Source organism: Porites lutea, chromosome 9, assembly GCF_958299795.1.
Source record: "Porites lutea chromosome 9, jaPorLute2.1, whole genome shotgun sequence".
NCBI classification, from domain to species: domain Eukaryota; kingdom Metazoa; phylum Cnidaria; class Anthozoa; order Scleractinia; family Poritidae; genus Porites; species Porites lutea.
Window position 1 is genome coordinate 26,316,195 of NC_133209.1, and position 20,781 is coordinate 26,336,975.

Sequence of the window (20,781 nt, forward strand, 5' to 3'; positions counted from 1 at the left end):
AAAATTCGGCTCAAACACGATTGCAACAGACCGCAGTTTTCCAATGTAAACTCCTATGCCACAACGCAACACTTTTCTCATGTAACAGTAGAAAAAGCTGTATCACAGATAAAACCTAGTGGTCTTATATTAAGCAAACTTAAAATCCTCGAAAAATCATATTAAAGTCCGCGAATATTCAAGGTACAGACTTATATTTGGTCTCTTTTTAAAACTAAAAAAAAATAAGGTGTGCCAATGAAGCCATCCGAATTGTCTTGCTTCGAACACACAAAAAATTTCGCGGCGTTATTATTTTTTTTAGCGGCATGCAATAAAGAATTCCAGCGCGCCTGCGCTGCCATACGCATAGCAAAATTTGCTGGCTTCAAATGACCACAAAGGACCACGAGGACGCAAGTTTTTAAGCCCAAAAACATTAACAAATTCCAGCGGGCAATTGTGACAGATTTTCGCATATGATGCAAAAGATGAAGGCCACCCGAATTTGCTACCCGACGATTGCTTGAAGGTTGCAGACGGAATGAGCACGGGATTCGCTGTTCTGTATCACGTATACGCTCGAAAACAGCCCATTCTCTGTTCTGCATTACGTCACAATAGGTTGTTACATCGATTCCAGATTCTTTCGCGCACGACTTCATAAGGCTTCCACCTCGCCGCTAGGCCTTTGTACATTATGCTAGCATTTTTTTGAGCATTTTTCTGAGGCAAAAGCATTAAGCATTATTCGAGCATAGTGGCATTTTTCGGGAAGATTAGGTTTTTTTCTTACTGAAAATAAAAATTGAAACATTTTTTAATAGGTATGACGACTTTAAAAACAATTCAAAAAATGGATTCAAATTTCCTATTAATACAGCCTTGTAGATGATCGTTTTTTCTGTATATTGAAACTTTTCATTTGTATACATTGCTGTCATACCACTTATATATTTTTATTTTTGTTATTTTTGTTTTATTAATGTTTAGCATTATCAAGCATTTTCACGAGCAACGATTGTTTGGATTTGTTTAGGAGTGTCATGAATTGCCGAAACTTACGAAAAATATTTACCTCGGAAATAGACTAAACTGTTCTACTGCAAAAACACCAAACGAGGTTAATCGATAAAAATTTATATATCGGAAATCCGCAATGCGATTAATATCGAGTGATATCGGAAATCGATAGAAATTAAACTCACAGATTGATTGATCTCGATTACTATCAATTATCGGTTTATCGATTAACTACCTTTGAATAAAGAATTTGAAATCAGGAACTATTATGTGTAACTATTGTGTATTAGTGTCCAACCGCTTTATTTTATAAATCACACTCCTACGGTACTGTACAACCAAAAATACAAAGAATACGAAATTACGAAAAATGTAGAAATCAGTACAAAATAACAAATACATCAAAGAAAACGGAAAAGCGTACAAATGGCGTATGACTAAAATTTACCTTAACGGTTTCTTGACTTAACGTTAAAAGGAATGAGCTGTTCTTGACCGATAAAAACTGTAAAAAACACTGACCGACAAGACTAAGTTTATACCAAAAAACTTGACAGATTACGTAACATTACGCAACGATGGTGACACCAAAAAGAAAGTAAACAATATAACAAAAGAAAACTATAGACAATTACAACTAATTGCAAGTAGACGCGAACAAAAAAAACAAAGAAAACCCTAAGTTCTAGAAGTTTCGCTTTAACACACCGGCCTCGAAAGGCAGACGGGCATTCAAGCCTTGCCTTTCTTAAGAAAACTAAGCGAAACTAGTAAACGAAACTTATTTAGAATATTCAAAAACCTTATCTACAATTAACATCTTAATTGCTTTACACAGTTCGCAACGTATTTATGAGCTAAGTGATCACTGCAATCAGGGACTTCCTTTCCAGCAACTGGCTGCTTTTTGTCCAAAACCTCGAAGAGGTCTGTCTGTCCTTACAAGTTACATTGTGTCAACAGCTGGGATTAATTATCGGCAGCTTCCAGCAGCAAGCATATCTTTCTAATATCTCGCTTCAAAATTGCTCAGGCGGTTCTAACTGTAGCTTGTCGCACTGCACCATAGCGATCTGGTGTAACTTCTTCAACAACACCCTTTGGCCACTGTCCACGCGGACTGTGCTCATCAGCTATGAGAACCAAATCTCCAACAGCTACATTCCGGCGCGGGCGAATCCACTTCTGCCTTTCTTGAAGAGATAACAAGTATTCATCTACCCATCTTCTCCAAAAGATGTTACTCAGGTATTGTGCTTGTCTCCAGCATTTTTTGTACTTGTCTGTGGACGCAGTGGAGAAGTTACCAGGGGCAACACATGCATTACGGTGAGACAACAAAAGATGATTCGGCGTTAATGGTTCCAAGTCATTTGGATCGTCGCTTAATCTTGTGAGTGGGCGGTCGTTCAGGATTTTCTCTACCTCGGCCATAACAGTGAGAAGGGTCTCGTCATTGACTATTTGGTTTCCCAGGAGAGCGCCCAGTATCTTGCGAACAGAGCGAATCATTCTCTCCCAGACCCCTCCTTGGTGACTTGCTTGTGGGGGGTTGAAGTACCATTGAATACTGCGCTTGCGTAAACTCTCTGTGATGCGTGATTGATTCCACATTTTAAGAGCTTTCTTCAACTCACATTCTGCTCCTTTAAAGTTGGTACCATTATCGCTGTAAACTTCTGTTGGTGCACCGCGCCTACTGACAAATCTTGAAAACGCCATCAGAAACGAGTCAGTCGTCAAATCTTGAGAGACCTCAATATGCACTGCTCGCATTGTTAGGCAGGTGAAAATGCACCCATATCGTTTAACTCGACTTCTCTTCAACTTGACTGGCATTGGTCCGAAGTAGTCAATTCCAACTGCGGTGAACGGTGCATCTCCTGGCGTGACGCGAGCCATAGGTAGCGGAGCCATAATCTGTGCTTCCGGCTTTGAGTTCCATCTTCTACACTTGATGCACTTTCTGACCACTCGTCTGACGGCTGAACCACCTTTCAAAATCCAAAATTTCCTTCTAATTGCAGCAAGAACTTGACTTGATCCTACATGGCCTATCTGATAATAATGGCGAATAATCATGTCAGTTACGTGATGCTTGGTTGGAAGAACTATTGGATGCTTCATGAAACAATCGATAGTCTCTGCATTATTAAGACGACCACCAACTCTGATTAACCCATTATCAGCTATTGGATTGAGTTTGCGCAGTGGGCTGACGTACGAACCGTCACTAAGGCGTTTCCCCGACACTCTAGAGATACTACGGCGTTGCTGGGCTTCAGTCATCAGTGCATTCAACTCCCTCGGAAAGAACAGCCTTTGCACGTACTTAATGACCTCCACTTCAGCGTTTTGGATTTCGCGGACGGATAATTCTCCTCTTTTGACGTCTTCTTTTGCAACCTTCCCTGTGCGATACAGCAAGTAATTCTTGAAGCGGCTCAGCCAAGCTAGAGCCTTCTTCAAACCATACCACGAAGAGTAGTGACAAACCAACGAGTCAAACCCTTGATCTTGCATAACAGCATGCGCCTGGACTTTCTTCGATCTTTTGACGTTCTGGTCATTTTCATCAATCTCAGGAAGCTGGGTTGGCTGATTTGGCCACTGGCTTTCGTCCTTCAACAAAAAACTTGGTCCCTCGAGCCAAATCTTCAGTTTGGTACGTTCATGAGAATTAAACCCACGAAACGCGTAATCTGCTGGGTTCAGATCAGAGCTAACATGACGCCACTGAGACGGGGTAGAGATATCGTGGATCGTTGCCAGCCGGTTGGAGACGAATGTCTGGAATCTTGTGTGACTGTTGTTGATATATTGCAAGACAATAGTAGAGTCAGTCCAAAACGTCACTTCATGTATAGGCAAAGTGAGTTCTTCCTTGATCTGCTTGTGAAGCTTGACAGCGACTGTGGCAGCCGTTAACTCCAGTCGTGGTACTGTCACAGTCTTCAGTGGAGCAACTCTTGCCTTTCCCAGTAAGATGCTACATCCGATATTACCAAGTGCATCAGTTAAGCGCAGGTATGAGACAGCCCCGTATCCCTCTTCCGAGGCATCTGAGAAATGATGCAGCTGGACGGAACTGAGCTCGCCAAAATCTCTCGGTTTCACACAACGTGGTATGGCTACTTCGGTAAGACCAATGATGCCCCTTGTCCAATCTTGCCACTGCAGAAGGTCGTCTTCTTGGACTATGTCATCCCAACCAAGCTCGTCTTTGCATAACTTCTGAAGCAGTCGCTTAGCTGGAAGTATAGCTGGAGCAGCTAGGCCAAGAGGATCATATAGAGATGAGGTGACAGAAAGAATCTCTCTCCTTGTGTTGGCTGTAATATTCGGAATGGTCCTAAACCCAAAGGTGTCTTCTTCCGCGTCCCACTGCATGCCAAGGGCGCGATCTAACGGTAAATCTTCTAAGTCTAGGTTAAGGTTCTTCACTGACGGTGCTAGGTCTTCCTTAGCGACTGAGGACAAGATTTCTCGACGATTACTGATCCACTTTGTTAAGCGGAAGCCTCCCCTACTCAACAATTCTGGCAGCTGCTCAACTAATCGTACCGCCTCTTCAGTTGTTGCGACCGATTTAACACAGTCATCAACGTAGAAGTTCCTATTAACCGTATCGATGGTTTCCACATCGAAGTCCGTCTTGTTGTCTTCTGCGGTTTTCTTTAATGCAAAACTTGCACAGCTAGGAGATGATTTAGCTCCAAAGAGGTGAACAAGCATCTCATGGTCTTCTGCTTCTTTAGAAAGATCGCCACCAGGCCACCACAAAAAGGACAGAGCGGAAGTGTCTTGAGGAGACACTCTCACTTGATGGATCATCTTCTCTATGTCGGCCGTAAGACCTATTTGCTCTTGACGAAAACGAAGTAGTACTCAAACGAGATTATTGGTTAAATCTGGCCCTTGAAGCAGCTGTTCGTTGAGTGACGTATTGCGAAATTTAGCGGCGCAATCGAACACAACTCTGGTCTTCTCAGGTTTCTGCGGGTGTATCACAGGATGGTGGGGAAGATACCAGACAGAACGTGGCACTTGATGTAGAGATACTTTCCTCGCGTGACCTTGTGCAATGTAATCTTCAACAGCATCCTTGTACTTCTCTTGGAGAACTTTGTTCTTTTCCAAACGTCTTTTCAGAAGATTTAGTCTTTTTTCGGCCATTGGTCTGTTATTCGGTAGGCACGGATTATCATACTTCCAAGGAAGGGAGAGCTGATAATGGCCATCGACCATCTGAACGGTTCGTTCCATTATTGCCAGGGCTCTTCTATCTTCAATCGACATCATTTCTTTAGATGACGCAGACGATTCGCCGAACTCCGCGTTGTACATTCGCTCAATTTGTGCTGACAGCGTTTCTTGACCACCACTTAAGAAACTGACGGTCGCTTCAGGGTTGCTTGAACCGCCAACTGGTCCGATAAGTGTCCAACCAAGTAATGTCCGTGCAGCGCAAGGCTGTTTACGGTGACCACGGCGCTCTTCAAAGACCCAGTGCGCCTCGGGAACATCATTGCCGATTAAGATGGATACCTCTTTATCGAGCTTAGGTATACTTATACCCTGCAGATGCGGCCAATCGCGGATATCTTCGGTGCTGGGTATGCTTTCCTTTGAGACAGGTAACTTGTCAACAGTCCACACACGATCTAGTTGTATGCATTCATCTGACGACAATGCTCTCACAGTAAGACTAACTTCTTCTCCAGACCGTTTGGTTCTTCACGAGTCGCTGTTGGCCCGGTAACAGGATCTTCAGAATCACCTCGCGTTCTTGAAGTCTCATTTGAAGCTATGGGAGCGCTCAATGAATTAGGTGGGTGCAGCAAGGAATGGTGCCTTTCTCTACAGCTACTCAGCAAGCAAGCATCAAGACTCCTGCATCTTCTAGCGATGTGATTAGGCTTCAAACAATTTTCACACAGATTTTGTTTCCTAACAAAGTCCTTCCTTTGAATATATCGTTTGTCCCGGAACTTAAAACACTTCTCCAATTCATGTCTTCCATCGCAAAACTTGCATTTGACTTGACCATCCGAACTCAGTGTTTGCTATCAGAGCCCTTTTTTCGAGAAAGTCTGCCAAATGAGAGAAGGTTGGCTCAGAACCCATTTCCAAAATCTTCCCCGACTCATCCGCCCATTTTGCCTGCATGTGCACAGGAAGACGCATAACGATCTTCTTCAGAGAGTCCAAAGAGTTTATATCGGCTTGATAGCTTAATTCCGCAGAATTCAGCAAACAGATTCGCATGTCCCTTGCGAGCTGTAAGAGTTTCTCTCCATCAGAAGATTTTAGCTGTGGTCCTTTGACAACTTTATCGATGAACGATCGGATGATGACATGACGTTGTCCAAAATTCTTTCTAAGAATTTCACGAGGAGCTTTGTATCCTTCAGGCCCTGGCAGAATTACACAGTTTTCAATTGCCTCCTTAGCTTTGCCAGTGCAATACTGGATCAGATAAGATAGCCTTACTTTGTCATCTGTAATCGAAGATTCCACGTTTAGCTCAAAATTCTTAATAAATCTGGGGTACCTTGAAGGATCGCCATCAAAGTACAAGAATTCCCGCTTTGGCATGTCCAACTTCTCAAGTCCAAGAACAACTTTATCGATAGACATCTGCTGTTGCTCCATAATCCTTTGAAATTTAACCGTTGTTTCGTCAGTGCTAATTCCAGTAACATTCTTCGTTTCCGGTATGTCAGCTTTCACTTCCGGTAAAGCGTGCGGTTTGGTTTCCGGTAAAACGCATTTCTCAACATCCGGTTGACCAGGAACGGCGGAAAGTGACAATCCTTCCAAATATTTCCTCACGTTCTCGTGACCTCTAACTGATCCTTCGGAAGAAAAAACAGAGTCAAAATCAACCTGCTCCCCCAGTTTGGCTTCAATCTCAGCCTGTTCTGCGTCAATCCTGGCTAACATTAATTCGCTTCGAATGTTCAAACGTTCCTTCTCGGCTGACAAACGCGTGTTTTCTTCTTGTAGTCGTAACGCAATTTCACTTTCCTTTATCTCTTGTTCAGCCAGAAGCCTTTTCACTTTAAGCTGAGCCATTGTACACTTGACATTCCGTGCCGATAACTGACTTCCTCTTTTAGAACTCTTTTTCCTTCGGTGTAATTGACTTGGCGTCTTATCGCCGCCACTTGCATGATCTTGAGTCGCATTAGGTGTTTTCGTTTCCAACAAATCACTACGCGCGCCCGCACGGGAAACTGAAGGATTTGTATTCTGAGTTCCTTGAAAGGCACCCTCTAATCGTACAACAGGCGTTTTGGAGCTCAAATCAAACCCAGAAATATTCGCAATTCCTTCACCGTAAACTCCTCGACTTATTGGGGTGTAAACATCGTTTAACCATTCCTTGTATTTGTTTTCAAACATCTGCATTCGATAAACATCCTTGGCGTAGTCATGAGTAATACGCTCTCTATCCTCTTGCTCCCCAGACAAATGATACCACTGCGCACAAGCCCGTTTAAGCTTCTCGAATATGTTCACCAGCGAACTGTGCTTTTCAACAACTTCTTTAGAAGCAATTTGCTCTAAGAGTAGCGGATCTAATTCATTTATAATCCGCGTAATGTGTCCACGGTAGGCTATAATCGTCCGTCCCAAGCTGTCTCTTTCACCAACCGAAGACATCGTTAATGGTAATTTCAACTTGGAACTCCTTTGATCTGTCGCCAACCAGAGCGGCCAACTTTTACCAAAGTCGATCGTTAAGTACTATGTAACCGAAGTCACGCGTATTAGTGTCCAACCGCTTTATTTTATAAATCACACTCCTACGGTACTGTACAACCAAAAAAACAAAGAAAACTCTAAGTTCTAGAAGTTTCGCTTTAACACTGTACATAGCATATTTTTCGAGATATTAAAGTTCGTGTTTTGTCCGAAGTTGCGCACATGTATTTTGCATAAAATATTTAAAAGAGGTCTTATAAACGAGTGTTATAGCTAAATGTCGTGAGTCGTGGGTAGAGGTCGTGGGTGTGGGTAATTGTCGTGGGTAAAAAAAAAAGTCTTCCAAAAAAATTAAAATTAAAAAATTTAATAGCAAAAAGTTGTAAAATTCATGAAACGAAAATCTCCGCGTACATACCAGTCCTGTTCCCCCTCCCCGCGGTCAGCAAAGCAAATAACCGAATCCTCTAGCACAAACGGACAATAAAAAAAAAACACTTAGGTGTAAAATAAAAAAAGAGTGCAAACTAGGAGTAAATCAAAAGCAAAGATGGTAAATACCGCATTTGCTTGCCAGTTTACATGGGGTTGTAAATTTGAGGGCAAATGCGGTATTTATCATCCTTGCCTTATATTTAACCAAAGTTGGCACTTTTTTGCACCAAATTTGCACTGAGTAAATTTGATGTAAATCAAATTTTTCGTACAGTGATAATTCGAACTGCTTTTTCTCAAAATGAATTGTGTTTTAACACCGGTTCACTGATTTCTCTCACACATTTCAAGGGAATCATCAAAGCCTCCAGTGGAATCTGTGTGCTCACGTCAATATCAATTTTCAGTAATTTGGTCGAGTGTGTTGATTTCAGTGACTTGAGTGGCGCTACTGAAGGCTGGTTTATAAGTTTTTTCCGAATAAAAAAACATAGAGCTAAAAATTTTCGTTTGTCCGGTGCCGAAAATATCACAAGTCATGATGAAATGGCGCCGCCGAGCTTCAGATCATGGTACATTTTCTTTGTGGCACAACGGCCTCCAAGCTGCAATACTCGGTAGATTCACTTTGTGGCACAACGGCCGCCGAGGAATGGGTAGAAAACGACATCGTGACCCCCAGCAAGGACTCTAGTTAAGTATTGGGTAATCGCTAACTTTATTAACTAAAGAGCTCTCAAGTTGCAAGTCGGCTTGTAAACAACCATGGCGTTGCTATTCAAAGGTCGACTAATCATGAAACGTTTCTTGGATTCTTCGGTAAAGCAAATTTTCTCAGCGTAAAAAAAAGGTTATATTACCTTCAACGGTACATTGGATGATTTTTACAAGTATCTTGATATTTTCAACGGATCTTCGCCAGAATCAGGTACGTGAATTTCAGCTCTCGTTTAATAGTTTTGTGTAATACGTGTGTGCTATTGCTATTTTTGAAAATCGTTCTGTAATACAGCTGTAGGAACTGTTAACAAGTATCACTGATGCATATTTCATTTTCAGCTTCAAAGGCAACTGAACAGATGATTAATTTAATAACTGCTGTGACGAGCAGAAATTTCAGTGTCACAAATTCTTGCATACTTAAAACATATCACGGCATGTTTACAAGTAGACTGACGGAACTGGATTAAATCTTGAACATTTATTGCTACTCAGAGTTTTATGCCTCGTTCGAGATTAATCATCAGGCAACTGCCAGAAGTAACGGTTACAAATCAAAGATATAGGGAAAACAGAACATTAAATACTAGGCGTACGCGTGTTTATATAAATGATATACATGCATGTACAGCTCGGCGTACTTTTATCGAAAAGGAATCTTCTAATGTTCTTTTTGAATACTGCTAGGCCTAACATTTACGCTAGATATAATCTTTAATCTTAAACATGGAATTCTTGTGGTAATAATGTATATAATATCTAAACTATTTTAAGCGACTTGGATGAACATGCATACACAGTTATCATATGGCCTCAGGCTCACATAGGTCTTTCTTCAATACCCGATTTACGGCGCTAAATATAATTTTCTTGGACGATTATCTGCAAATAATATATCATTTGAATTCTTTAATGTTAATGATAAAAACTAGAAAGTGGAATTCTTTGAAAAATAATTCACATCATATCAAAATTATTTTAATCAACGTGGATGAACACTCACAGTTATTTTCCAATGTTTCAGTAGTTCCTTGCTCAATTTTTTTTTCTTGTATGCAGCTTTTACTTTTTCCTCTTGTTCAAAGTTTTCATATGTTGGTGCAAACCCATACTTTAGAAGAAATTCCTTTTCCCATTTCTCTATTTCCTGTGTTAAACTTTTGTGAGCTGCAAGCACTTGGGTCTGGACACAGGCCAAAGTATCTTTGTACTTGTCATGGCAATACTTGTTGTTTCTGTTTCGTTGTTCGTGGAGGGCTTTTTTGGCCTTGTCAAGTGCTTTTACAAGAGCTGTTATGCCTAATACCTTGGCACATAGAGTTTTCTGTGTGTCAGGACTTGACTGCAACTGCAACTACATGGCAAAATGTCACATTATGTAGACGTAAAATAAACCGGGGGGTGCGTTTTTCTGAAGGAGTGTACAACAATTCACAGAGTTCTGCAAGACTATACAGTAACCTTCTTATAGTTAGACGGCAGTTGCTTCCAAGGTGAAGGGCAAGAACGATACAACAAAGACGGTAATCAGCTCCCCTTAACTTTTCTTTGGTGGAGAGAACTGCTTCTATGGCCTCCTCAAACAGTGATGTTTCCTCACCAGTTAGGTGTTTAGGGAGTTCCTTTAGGATGTTATTTATGTGCTCCTTGAGATCATGGAGGGGTTCCACTGGCACAACTTCATATTGGGTCAAGTTAAGCTCTTTCATTGAAGCACTTTGATTTGGAAAGCACAATGCGGGGACCCGTTGAATACCCTTTAACTCCTCTCTCAGTTGACTCTGCAAGGCTGGTTTCAATAAACCATCTGTTTGGAGATTTCGGCCCTTGCACCCTCTAATCAGGTCATCTTTGCTCATTTTTTGGAAAGGTTGTACGCCTCCATTCCTCCTTTCTTTGCCAACTGGACCTGCAATAACTTTCCTCCTCCGTTCTTCTAGTGTAATTTGTGGGGCTCTTACTGATGCTATGTGGTCAGAGTACTGTGCTGATGATAGAGTACAACCACAGCAGCCAAAGGTTCCACCCACTTGCTCCCCACTCTCAACTTCCTGTGATGGATGGTCACCATGGAACAGTCGGCATCTGTCAGTTATGAAAATGTTGTGGGAAGAGGTGATCTTTGTGGTGAGATGTTGGATGTCTTCAAGGCGGGTGTCGCTGTACAACAGCTGATCCTCAATGGTGTCTCTACACCTTGCCATGAGGTAAATTTGTGGCTTTTCCACCATTTCTTGGACATCCTTGCCCCCAAGCTCTTGCGATGTGTAATAGAATGCCAGATTATAAATAGTGTTAACTGTCAACAGGATATGACCATGATTCATGACACTTGAGTGGTCAGACCAGATCATCAGGTGTCGGCTTCGCTCCCAGTGTTTTAGTGAGGTAACCAGTTCCTCCCTTGTCATTCTACTATCAGGTTTCTCTTTAAACTCTCCAATTTCCTTCAAGCGAATTTCCAGCTCTTCATATGTCATAGCCTCATAATGAGCTTCTGAGTGGTCTCTTACCAAGCCCAGTTTCTCGTGTTCATCCAAAAGATTCTTCCTTATTTCTACCAAAGGTATCTTTCTGCCACTGACTGTGAAACATTCTTTCTTGAGAGTACCATTGGAATCCGGTGTCAGCTTCTGGTAGGATTTTGGAGCAATAATCTGGCCCAAGCAGTATTCTCCATTTTCAATTTTTTTTCTTAAGGTTTCCCTTATGGCTGCACTTGTGCGAGGCACTGGTGTTGTAATCTCCCCTCCAAAGCTTTTCTGAAGCTGCCTTCTTGGAAGTGGATCATTCTTTCTGAATTGCTTGAAAGTTTCTAAATTTACATCATTTTTGATAAGAAATTCTTTCACCACCATGTTTCCAACTTTTGTCTTCTCAGATGTTCCATATTTCCTAGCCAGCTCAGAGAAATTGATCTGAAATGTTAGAATAAACAAATATTATGTAAATAACTTGAGATATGTTTTTATCATGTTCCTGAACTAAAGATGCAATTTTGTAACTTTTTGTAATTTTACATTGTTTTACATGGAGAGCTAATTAGTTGTCGAGTACTGAATAGTGTATCTTTGCTATAAAAATAAAAGGGTGGATCTGGGCATGTGTGTGTGTGTAGGGGGAGGAGGGTGGGTGGAGGTAATTCTGATTAACTCTTGGCTTGGGAAGAGGCAGTTATTTCAATTTATTTGCTGTCATGATTCAATTATAATTTTCTTATTTCCCACTTTTTTTTACTTTACTTTTAGGCTGTTCTCACCTTTTCACCCTGTTTCATTGAATTTACTTCCTGCAGGAGACCATCTTTGTCAAAGTCAAGAGAACTGGAATCTGGAGAGTGACGCTTTTTTCTTCGAAGGCCTGCCTCCTCTAGTGCTTTCCTTTTGTTCGTCCGAATTTTGGCCTCTTCTTGGGACTCAAAATACAGGGATTTTCTTTGTAAATCTCTCTGTTTAAAGGACTGCCTTGTTCCCAGCATGGTGTCACAGTCAACTTTTGCCTACTGTCCTTCAGTACTTTTTTTGAATTGCCTTGCACTTTCCCTTTTTTCCTTCTGTTTTTGCACCTTAGTTTTTGCATGTGTTAGTCCAGTTTCAGGAACCTTTGCTAAGGCATCGGCAAGGTTGATGTTGTAGAGAGTTTTGAATGGCTCATTAATTTTGGAATAAATGATCTTTGCAGTGTTTCGAATGGCCTTTTTTGATGGTTTCACAGACTTTGTTGTTTTTCTTAAATTTACTGCTTCTTTAGTACATGTTGCTACTGGATCAGCTCCCTTTAGCCGATTAGTTTTCAGAGGGAACTGCGTTTGGAAATCCAGATGATTCATGTGACATTCCCTGCAGTTTGAGATAGAATGTAACCCCCTCTGAAGAGCTGATAGAGATTTCCATGTGGATGAACTGAAGTGGTCCAAATATTTTGTCTTGCTTTCGCCGCGCCATTTTTTAAAGCTTTTAAGAAGTACAGGTAGCCTTTTGTCGAATGTGTTCTGAGAAACAGCAAACGCTTTCTTGTTTTCAGAAAATGTGCTCAAGAACCTCTGTAAACGAGTGCCCTTGTCGTAAATGACCTTCCCGTTCTCATCGTACACACTGTTCCTTGCAGCTACACGCGCGAAGCCACAGTTAAAAAGTCCCGCCATAATAGCAGAACGAGATTTTTTCCTCAATTAAGTGACTCTTCAAATCCTTTCTGTGTTTTAAGATGCTGAGTTTAGCCTTAGATCCTTTAAATACTGACAGATAATTGGAAACGTTGATCTCTCTACAATTGTTTGTAGGCTGCACGAAGCGAATGTTTACACCACAACTAACCCCACTTATCTGAACATTGCGCCAAAATTCAAAAGATAATGTAGAACAGCAACATGATACCCTATTATTCTTGAAGCAAATAAGGTTTTGAGAGTCGTAAGTACGCGCAAACCTCTGAAAGACCGTTATGTTTTACCTTGTTACGAACGACGTCTTTCTAAAATTTGTCATCTCTTCTTCGTTTTTAAGTCCAAAAATGTAAGCATATTAAGATAAAAAATATCCACTCTTGTATATAAATCAATTTAATGCCTTCAGTTTACAAAGGTCTTCGCAATAATACAAACGAAACGAGAAAAAAAACTTCAAAAACTGTATTACCTTTTCCACTTTAAGACGTCCGCCATCTTGAGAAGGAATTGTTGCTATAGCAGCAAGGAAATTCCCTGGGTTCTAGTTCCCCGAATGTCTTGACCGCGCTTTCAAACATGGCGGACAAATAGAGCTGCTGGTTAAGTATTAAAAACGTGAAATACACCACTTTACCATCACTTAGGCGACGGTTTTTCTATTCAGAAACCATAGCCTTTTTATGAAAAACTACGATCCAATCGGGGATTTTAGATTCCATCTCAAATGGCCTTATGAGATAGCAGTAATTGAGTAAATTGGCGTTAATCGAAAAAGAATAGCAAATTTCACAGAGATAAATGGCATTTTCCTGGATTCCCCGATTAAGTTCAAAAACACTGAACATAGGAGCCCATGCCTTGATGCTTTAACGCTGTATTGACGGTGTACAAAGTGGTGTAAATTTGAAGCGAATAGAACAAACACAAATGGCGCCAAATTTAAGGAACGAATAACGGTCGTGTCACGTGAAACGCGCAGATATTTTCTGTCCCCACGGATTAGTAAGCCTATATAAAAGTAAGACCTTAGAATTGTAAAATATTATTTTTGCAATTTTTTTTCTATTTTTTGGCATTTTTCAATTCTGCCCCATTCCTTAATTCACGTAAGGAGCTACACAACTCGGTAGATTTACTTTGTGTGACATCGAGTGGACGCTGAGCTACACAACTAGGTAGATTAATTTACTTTGTTTCACGTAGAGAGAAAACCGTTCACATATTAAAAACCTATAAAACGGCCATAAATCTGCCCGTGGACCACACAGGAGAGACGTAACACACATTTTAAGTAAGGTAAGTTGTTTTTATTGAAATCCTTTCATTTTCGTAGGTTAGAGAAACGATAGGTTTTTTCCCATACAAATAATTATATTTTGAATGTTACGCAACAATGCCGATGCTCGCCGATGCTCATATTTCGAGCTTTAGCTACCTGTGGGTTCATAAGAGAAATTTAAGCCCAGTTTCTGAGATCGGAAAAACCAAAAATCTTGCCTACGAGTTCTGGCGCGAAATGGGAGAAAGAAAGCAAAGATGGAGAAACACAAAAATCATAACTTTCTTGCCTAACAGACCTTTCCCACATTCCACACCAGTAACCAAACATAAAAAAATTGGGGTTGAGGCTTCGGTGGACAATTTCATACAAATCACTGTATTTGTCCATCAATGCCTCGACTTGATGCCTTTGTTGACAGGAATGCGGGAAAGGTCTACTCATAACTGTACCACTGCAGTTAAATGAGATGCCCATGATGTAGAAAATACAGCAGGCAATGAAAGACGATGCAATCCGGGTCGCCAGATATTATTAACATTTTCCTGACAACACCAGCGAAAAAACTTTTATCAATTTTTTTATTGTAATCTGTGGAAAGCATCCTTTATAGTACACTACCAAAGTGACTGTATCCCCAAAAGTAACAGCAAGCAGGAAACACTGCAAACAATTTATACATGTATTTTAGTCTTTATTCAACGAGTTTATTACTAGTATTTTTTCTCTTTATTGCAACAAAAAACGTGCTTTTCCTATTCTGCTTATATAATACTGCTCAATTATTTTTAGCAATTCTAGCTTAGTTCTGAGAGACACAATAGCCAGAATTTGGCAAAGTTTTCTCTTTTCAGCTGAAAGGCACTTAAGCGTATGACAATTTCAAAATTTATTAAAAAGAAGAAATCCTAACTAATAACAACTGTAACACCCCACTTTATAAGACATTAGAGCTATATATCTTCGCACAGCCTCATTTTTTATACGCGCTCCTCCCAACCACCAGCACTAATTCTCTGACCAGTTTGTGAATACAGCCTGGCTTAGGATGTTTAGTAAGGCGGTTTTCGTAAGAGAAAATTAATTCATTTAGCAATTAATGGTGTGGCATTTTCTCTCGTTTCTACACTCATAGCAGCTTGGACTTGGGCACCGATAGTAACACACTTCCACTGTATAGCAAACTGTGCTAGAACAATTGCGTCGTTGAACATGATTCTTATTTTTGCCTGAAATAGAGTAAAACAAAGAGTTGTTTTAAAACATCGTAATATAAGATTCTTGTATGCTAGCTCAGTTGGTTATAATTTTGTTTTCAATATGCCCTTGACACGACACTCGTGGCGCGGCATGCTTAACCTCCCATCATGCAGACATGCATTCATAGGACTTGTGGAAGGTTTGCATTCATTGAAGACTTCGGCCTAAAGTAACCGAAGATTCAAACGCGAAGCTGGAGTCATATACACTGTACGTAATACCTGTTTTCCAGGACTCTGCTTGCGCTTAAAAGGTTACCTTCTAAGTCTTTACTCAATCAGTTGATAGAACCCAAACTTTACTGTTTCTTTACAGTTCACTTCTGTTTACTTTTCAGCTAGCATGCAGAACAGGCGTTTTTTCCCCGCGTTTTACGGACGAGCGAAGACTAGCCTCCCTCGCAGGCGCTTTTAGGGGAGCTTGTTTTTCGTTTCTCCCCACAGCTGTATTTTATGTTAAGGTTCGTTTAATTTATAAGTTGTGCTGTTATTTAGGAATTTTTGTAAGTCTAAAAGCAGCAACTTACTTGTATCAATGTAGCAAAGTACAGCTATGGGAAGGGACGAAATACGAGCTCCCTAAAGACGGCTGCGTGGGACTAAAAGCGAAGACAAGCGCAAGGTAAGCCTGCGCCCAGACATCTCCCATTTCTTTTTTACTTGCGAGTACAAAGGAAATGGAGACGTATACACGCAGGCTAGCACCAGGTAGGCGTGGAGTGCAAGACTCGCGCGACAGGGCGCGGGATCTCTTTCTTTCGAGCCTTCCACCTGTCGCGTGTTTCGCGCTCCAAGCTCGCCTTGCGCTTGCCTTCCTATCCGAAAAAACGTCCTTTCTTCAGGCTACTCTTCAGTATATTTTAATTTAATTTACTCTTCAGTATATTTTATTTCTAATTGATTGATTGATGCATTCATTTTTTGATGTTATTGATTGATTGATTGATTGATTGATTGATTGATGGATTGGTTGGTTGGTTGATTGATTTAATGACTGAATGAATGATTGATGAATACTTACCTTTTTGTAATGATAGGGGCGTGATAGCAGAATTTGAATCTTGGTTTACGGGTTCTGCTCGATAGTTCAGGAAATTCTGACACATATTTTCCAAGGCGGCACGATGAGGACTAGAAAGGTCATCTGGCACTTCTTTTATCTCCATAGCGGATTTTGTCCTCAGCAAAATGGAAAGACTTGTTTTGTTGCGGGCTGCCTAGGAATTGTAAGAATTTGCTTTTCATTTATGCTAGTCTCTAAATAACGAATCTTATCTTACAGTTGTATTTCTTTGCCTTTTTTTTTTCATCATAAACGGTAGCGTGAGAAAAACAGCCGACATTAAGCGACGCCAACACTGGTTTCCCCGCGAAATCACCTCCGGGGAACGAAAGCAGAAATTCCACACTGATGACGCGTAAGGGAATGATCACGCGCCACTGGATAATTCTTCTGATTGCGGGTTGAAGCAAATTTCCCACGCGGCACGACCAATCATACGCACTTCTGCGCTCGTTCCTAAGAAGTTATGTTGCGGTGAAACCAGTGATGGCGTCGCGAAATGTCGGCTGTTATCGCAGGCTAATCAAAAGGCAGTTAGAGTCCATATTACGTACCTTTCTGAAAGAATCTACCAGTTCTACAGGTCGTGGAAAGTCGCTGTTAAGCTGCAATACGAAACAAACTTTCTTCTCCGGCAAACTGATTATCTCCAAGTTCTATAAATGAAGAGATGAAGAGAATGGGTAAAAGCGTTGACTTCTCGTGTAAAAAGGCACGTTGATGTACCGTCTTTTAACATTTCACAGGGACGAAATGGAGCTAACGTAGGGCACTAGAGAATCGCCCAAGGGCTGCCTGTAGGGCTTTCCACAAGTTGCTCTAGATTTTCAAAAAAGTTTCCGTAATTTCTTAAAAAGTTGCTCAAAAAATAACCAAAAGTTGCTCGAAAAAACAAAAAAATTTAACTACCGGGAACGCTTAGGGGAGTTATTAATTGGAACAAGGGGCATTAAAACAGTATAAATTCAAGTTTAAGTTATTTCCTTCAGTTTTCCCGGCCGGCAAATAAAACACGTAGCCAGTGGCTTGGCTGAATATCATACACTGACATATTCTTAGTGCATACGAAGTGCATACTGAGTTTGATCATTGTAGAAAGAAAGAATGACGTTAGCACTGAGAAAGCGAAGTTTACCTTGCGAAAATCGTGGACAACATTGGCTTCATCTGCGCCTTCTCGTAAGGGTACGTGAAAAGTCGCTGTTTGTTCAGCAACATTAATAGTGACATTCTCATTAAACACTCCGCCGTCTTTGATCATTCGTACAGAGAATGTTTCTGGTATTGCCTGAAAAACAAAAATAAAGTAAGAAAACAAAAGTTAACCAGATTTACACACGAGAAGGTTTTGAGGGTAAAGGAATTTATTTTTCCAGAGACCCGAGTATGAGAATGAAGTCCAAAATATGTGATTATCCTATTCACCCTCTTTAAAAGCGTTCCGCGTCATTCTTCCAATGTGCTTTACATATACTTTTCATGGTGTTATTGTTGAGTTATTTGGCTAGGCCAGTCATATCGTATGTGAGTTTTATCATGATTTTGTAGGTCATTTAACAACCGGGTACGTAACACTGAAGGTTTTACCAATTATTCCGATCACCAATAAAAGAATAAGGTCATACAGTTTATGGGACTTAATTCTCTTTTTGTTGAGGATCATTTCATTTTGTGCTGTTGTTTAGGGATCATGTATGCAAGTCTAAAAGGCAGTAACTTACTTGTATTAATGTGGCAAAACACAGTTGCGTCGTAATGATCCCAACAAAACGTTTGACATTCATAGTAGGAAACTACTTTAAACTAGCTGCTACTGGCTTCACTCAGACTCGCCCCTGTTGGATGTATGGCGTGAAATGATTTGACTTTCGCGATTCCACGCGTGTATTTATATCATTTTTATGTATTTGGAAACAATAATGATCCTTCCGCGGTTTAACCAAGCAAGCTTCCTTTTTCCTGCTGTTAAATTTATTGTCCAATTTTTCGATCATTGAGTATCTGATTACATTAAGCGAACAATTCAGTAAACTGAGCACTGGTTGCAGTTGAAAGAGCTGTCTGCTGGTTAGATACGAACGATTTGACTCAAATGCAGTTATTTTTTTGTGATTTATGTGCAATGTTTTTTTTAACATAGATTAACAAATGATATAATCAGTTTATTTTCATCTTCTACGTATGCTGTAATTTTTATTAATAACTTATTCCACCTGCTGTCTCACGCGTACGCTAAAACAATTTGTTGAACAACACTTCCAGTATGTTGTCTGAGAGGAAATAGTTAAATGTTGAAAGCTCAGTCGCACAAAAGTTTCATGAATTTTAGGAAATTGATAGAAATACTTTTCCGCTAAGAAGCACAAACGTAAGTTATTAAGAAGGTTTGATTTCTAGGCTTTTGTTTTACTCTAATAATTTTCGTTTCATGATTTCAATACCAACAAGTCGACCACTTTAGAGCTGGTTTTCACTAAGGACGGAGTCGGAGTCGGAGTCGGAGTCGTAATCAGAAGCGTAGAGCTTATGATCTCGTAAAAACAGCGTTCCGATTCCGGTTACCACTCCATCACGTACGTTTCGCTTCTGATCTAGTGAAAACCAGATTTTCGGGGTCGAAAGCAGTTTCCAAAGAACTAAACCAATAACAAAGGGTGGGAACGTGCATTGTGGTTGGTTTATCCTTCCTCTTCTTAACGACTCCGGATCCGCAAAATGACTAAAACCATGATAGTTTTTTGGAGCTCAAACACCTCAAAGAACTCCTCTTTGCCAAAAATTGAACACTCTGTCAAAAGTATTAATATTTTCAGTATATTTTTCCTAAAAAAGGTAGAAAGTGGAAATTTTCAGGCAAATCTGGTTAAAAGTTACCATGTTCCTTTTAGCCAGTTTTGTCGCAAGGAACGTGGAAATTTCCATGTTCCGTGCGACAAAGTTGGTTAACTTGAGGAACATAAAAATCCTTCGCCTAAGCTTGTTAAAAGGGATTGTCGCTAAGAAAATAGAAATCTCCATGTGCCTTCGGAAAAGCTTGTTAAAAGGATTTGTCGCAAGGAACGTGGAAGTTTCCATGTTCCTTCCGACAAAGCTGGTTAACTTGAGGAACATGAAAATTCTGCTTGCCTTCGCCTAAACTTGTTAAAAGGAATTATCGCAAGGAACATGGAAATAAGGAGTCTAGCTAACTGTCGTGGGTAGTGGGTAGAGGTCGTGGGTAAAAAAGGTATGGAAAAAAAATGACAAAATAAAAAACATTAAATAAAAAAGTTGTACAATATTTATGAAACGAAAATCTCCAACTCCTTGATTGCCCTTTTCGTCACGGCTTTTTTTTCGTCCTCTTCCCGATATATATTTCCTTAGCCACGTGGGACTTGGCTCGCCTTTCACACCATCACTGTATAAAAGACATTACATGTTGCCGATGAAGATTTATCCATACCTGAGCTATCGCCGCGAAATAAACGAAACAGACATAAATTATACCTGCAATTTGCAGAAAGTATGGGGCAGCTCTGACTCGCTGAATGGAAATAGCTACTCACTATTTCACCTTTATTCGATCTACAATTCCAATAATCAGTGGAGATTTTTTAACACGATGGAATGCGATCACCGTGAGAAAGGGAAGGGGAAAAGGACAATTTTTAGGTATTTCATATTTTTGGATAGAAGTTTTAGGTCTCTTACCTTACGAAGGAGCCACCTTCATTCTCAACCTATCAAGTTAAGGCGAGACTGTACAAAGTCTTTGCTGTAACGATTCGAAATATCACTCCTTAAACTGAAAGGACTTTTCAGTCACGAATGTTGACATCTTTGAGAAAAAGCAGTTCACTGCACGAAAAATTTGATTTACATCAAATTTACTCAGTGCAAATTTGGTGCAAAAAAGTGCCAACTTTGGTTAAATATAAGGCAAAGATGGTAAATACCGCATTTGCCCTCAAATTTACAACCCCATGTAAACTGGCAAGCAAATGCGGTATTTACCATCTTTGCTTTTGATTTACTCCTAGTTTGCACTCTCTTGCACCATATTTGCACCGAGTAAATTTGTGTAAATCCAATTTTTCGTGCACAGTCTCCAGTTTTTGCATGTATAGCTTACTTCAGGTTTACGGCAGAGTGCACAAAGTTT

At 40.4% G+C, this 20,781-nt stretch overlaps 2 protein-coding genes across 2 annotated transcripts; both read right to left on the bottom strand.

The window, feature by feature from the left end:
* Positions 1–2,031: 2,031 nt before the first annotated feature.
* Positions 2,032–4,836, bottom strand: LOC140949113 (uncharacterized). The gene has a single exon (XM_073398349.1). The coding sequence runs from the start codon at positions 4,834–4,836 to the stop codon at positions 2,032–2,034; it is 2,805 nt and encodes a 934-aa protein (XP_073254450.1).
* Positions 4,837–17,062: 12,226 nt separating this feature from the next.
* LOC140949114 (uncharacterized) lies at positions 17,063–18,421 on the bottom strand. Its single transcript, XM_073398350.1, has 3 exons — positions 18,359–18,421; positions 17,773–17,925; positions 17,063–17,293 (listed from the first exon to the last, which is right to left on the bottom strand). Exons 1-3 carry the CDS (start codon positions 18,419–18,421, stop codon positions 17,147–17,149), a joined length of 363 nt encoding a protein of 120 aa, XP_073254451.1. The 3' UTR covers positions 17,063–17,146.
* Between the last annotated feature and the right edge of the window lie 2,360 nt (positions 18,422–20,781).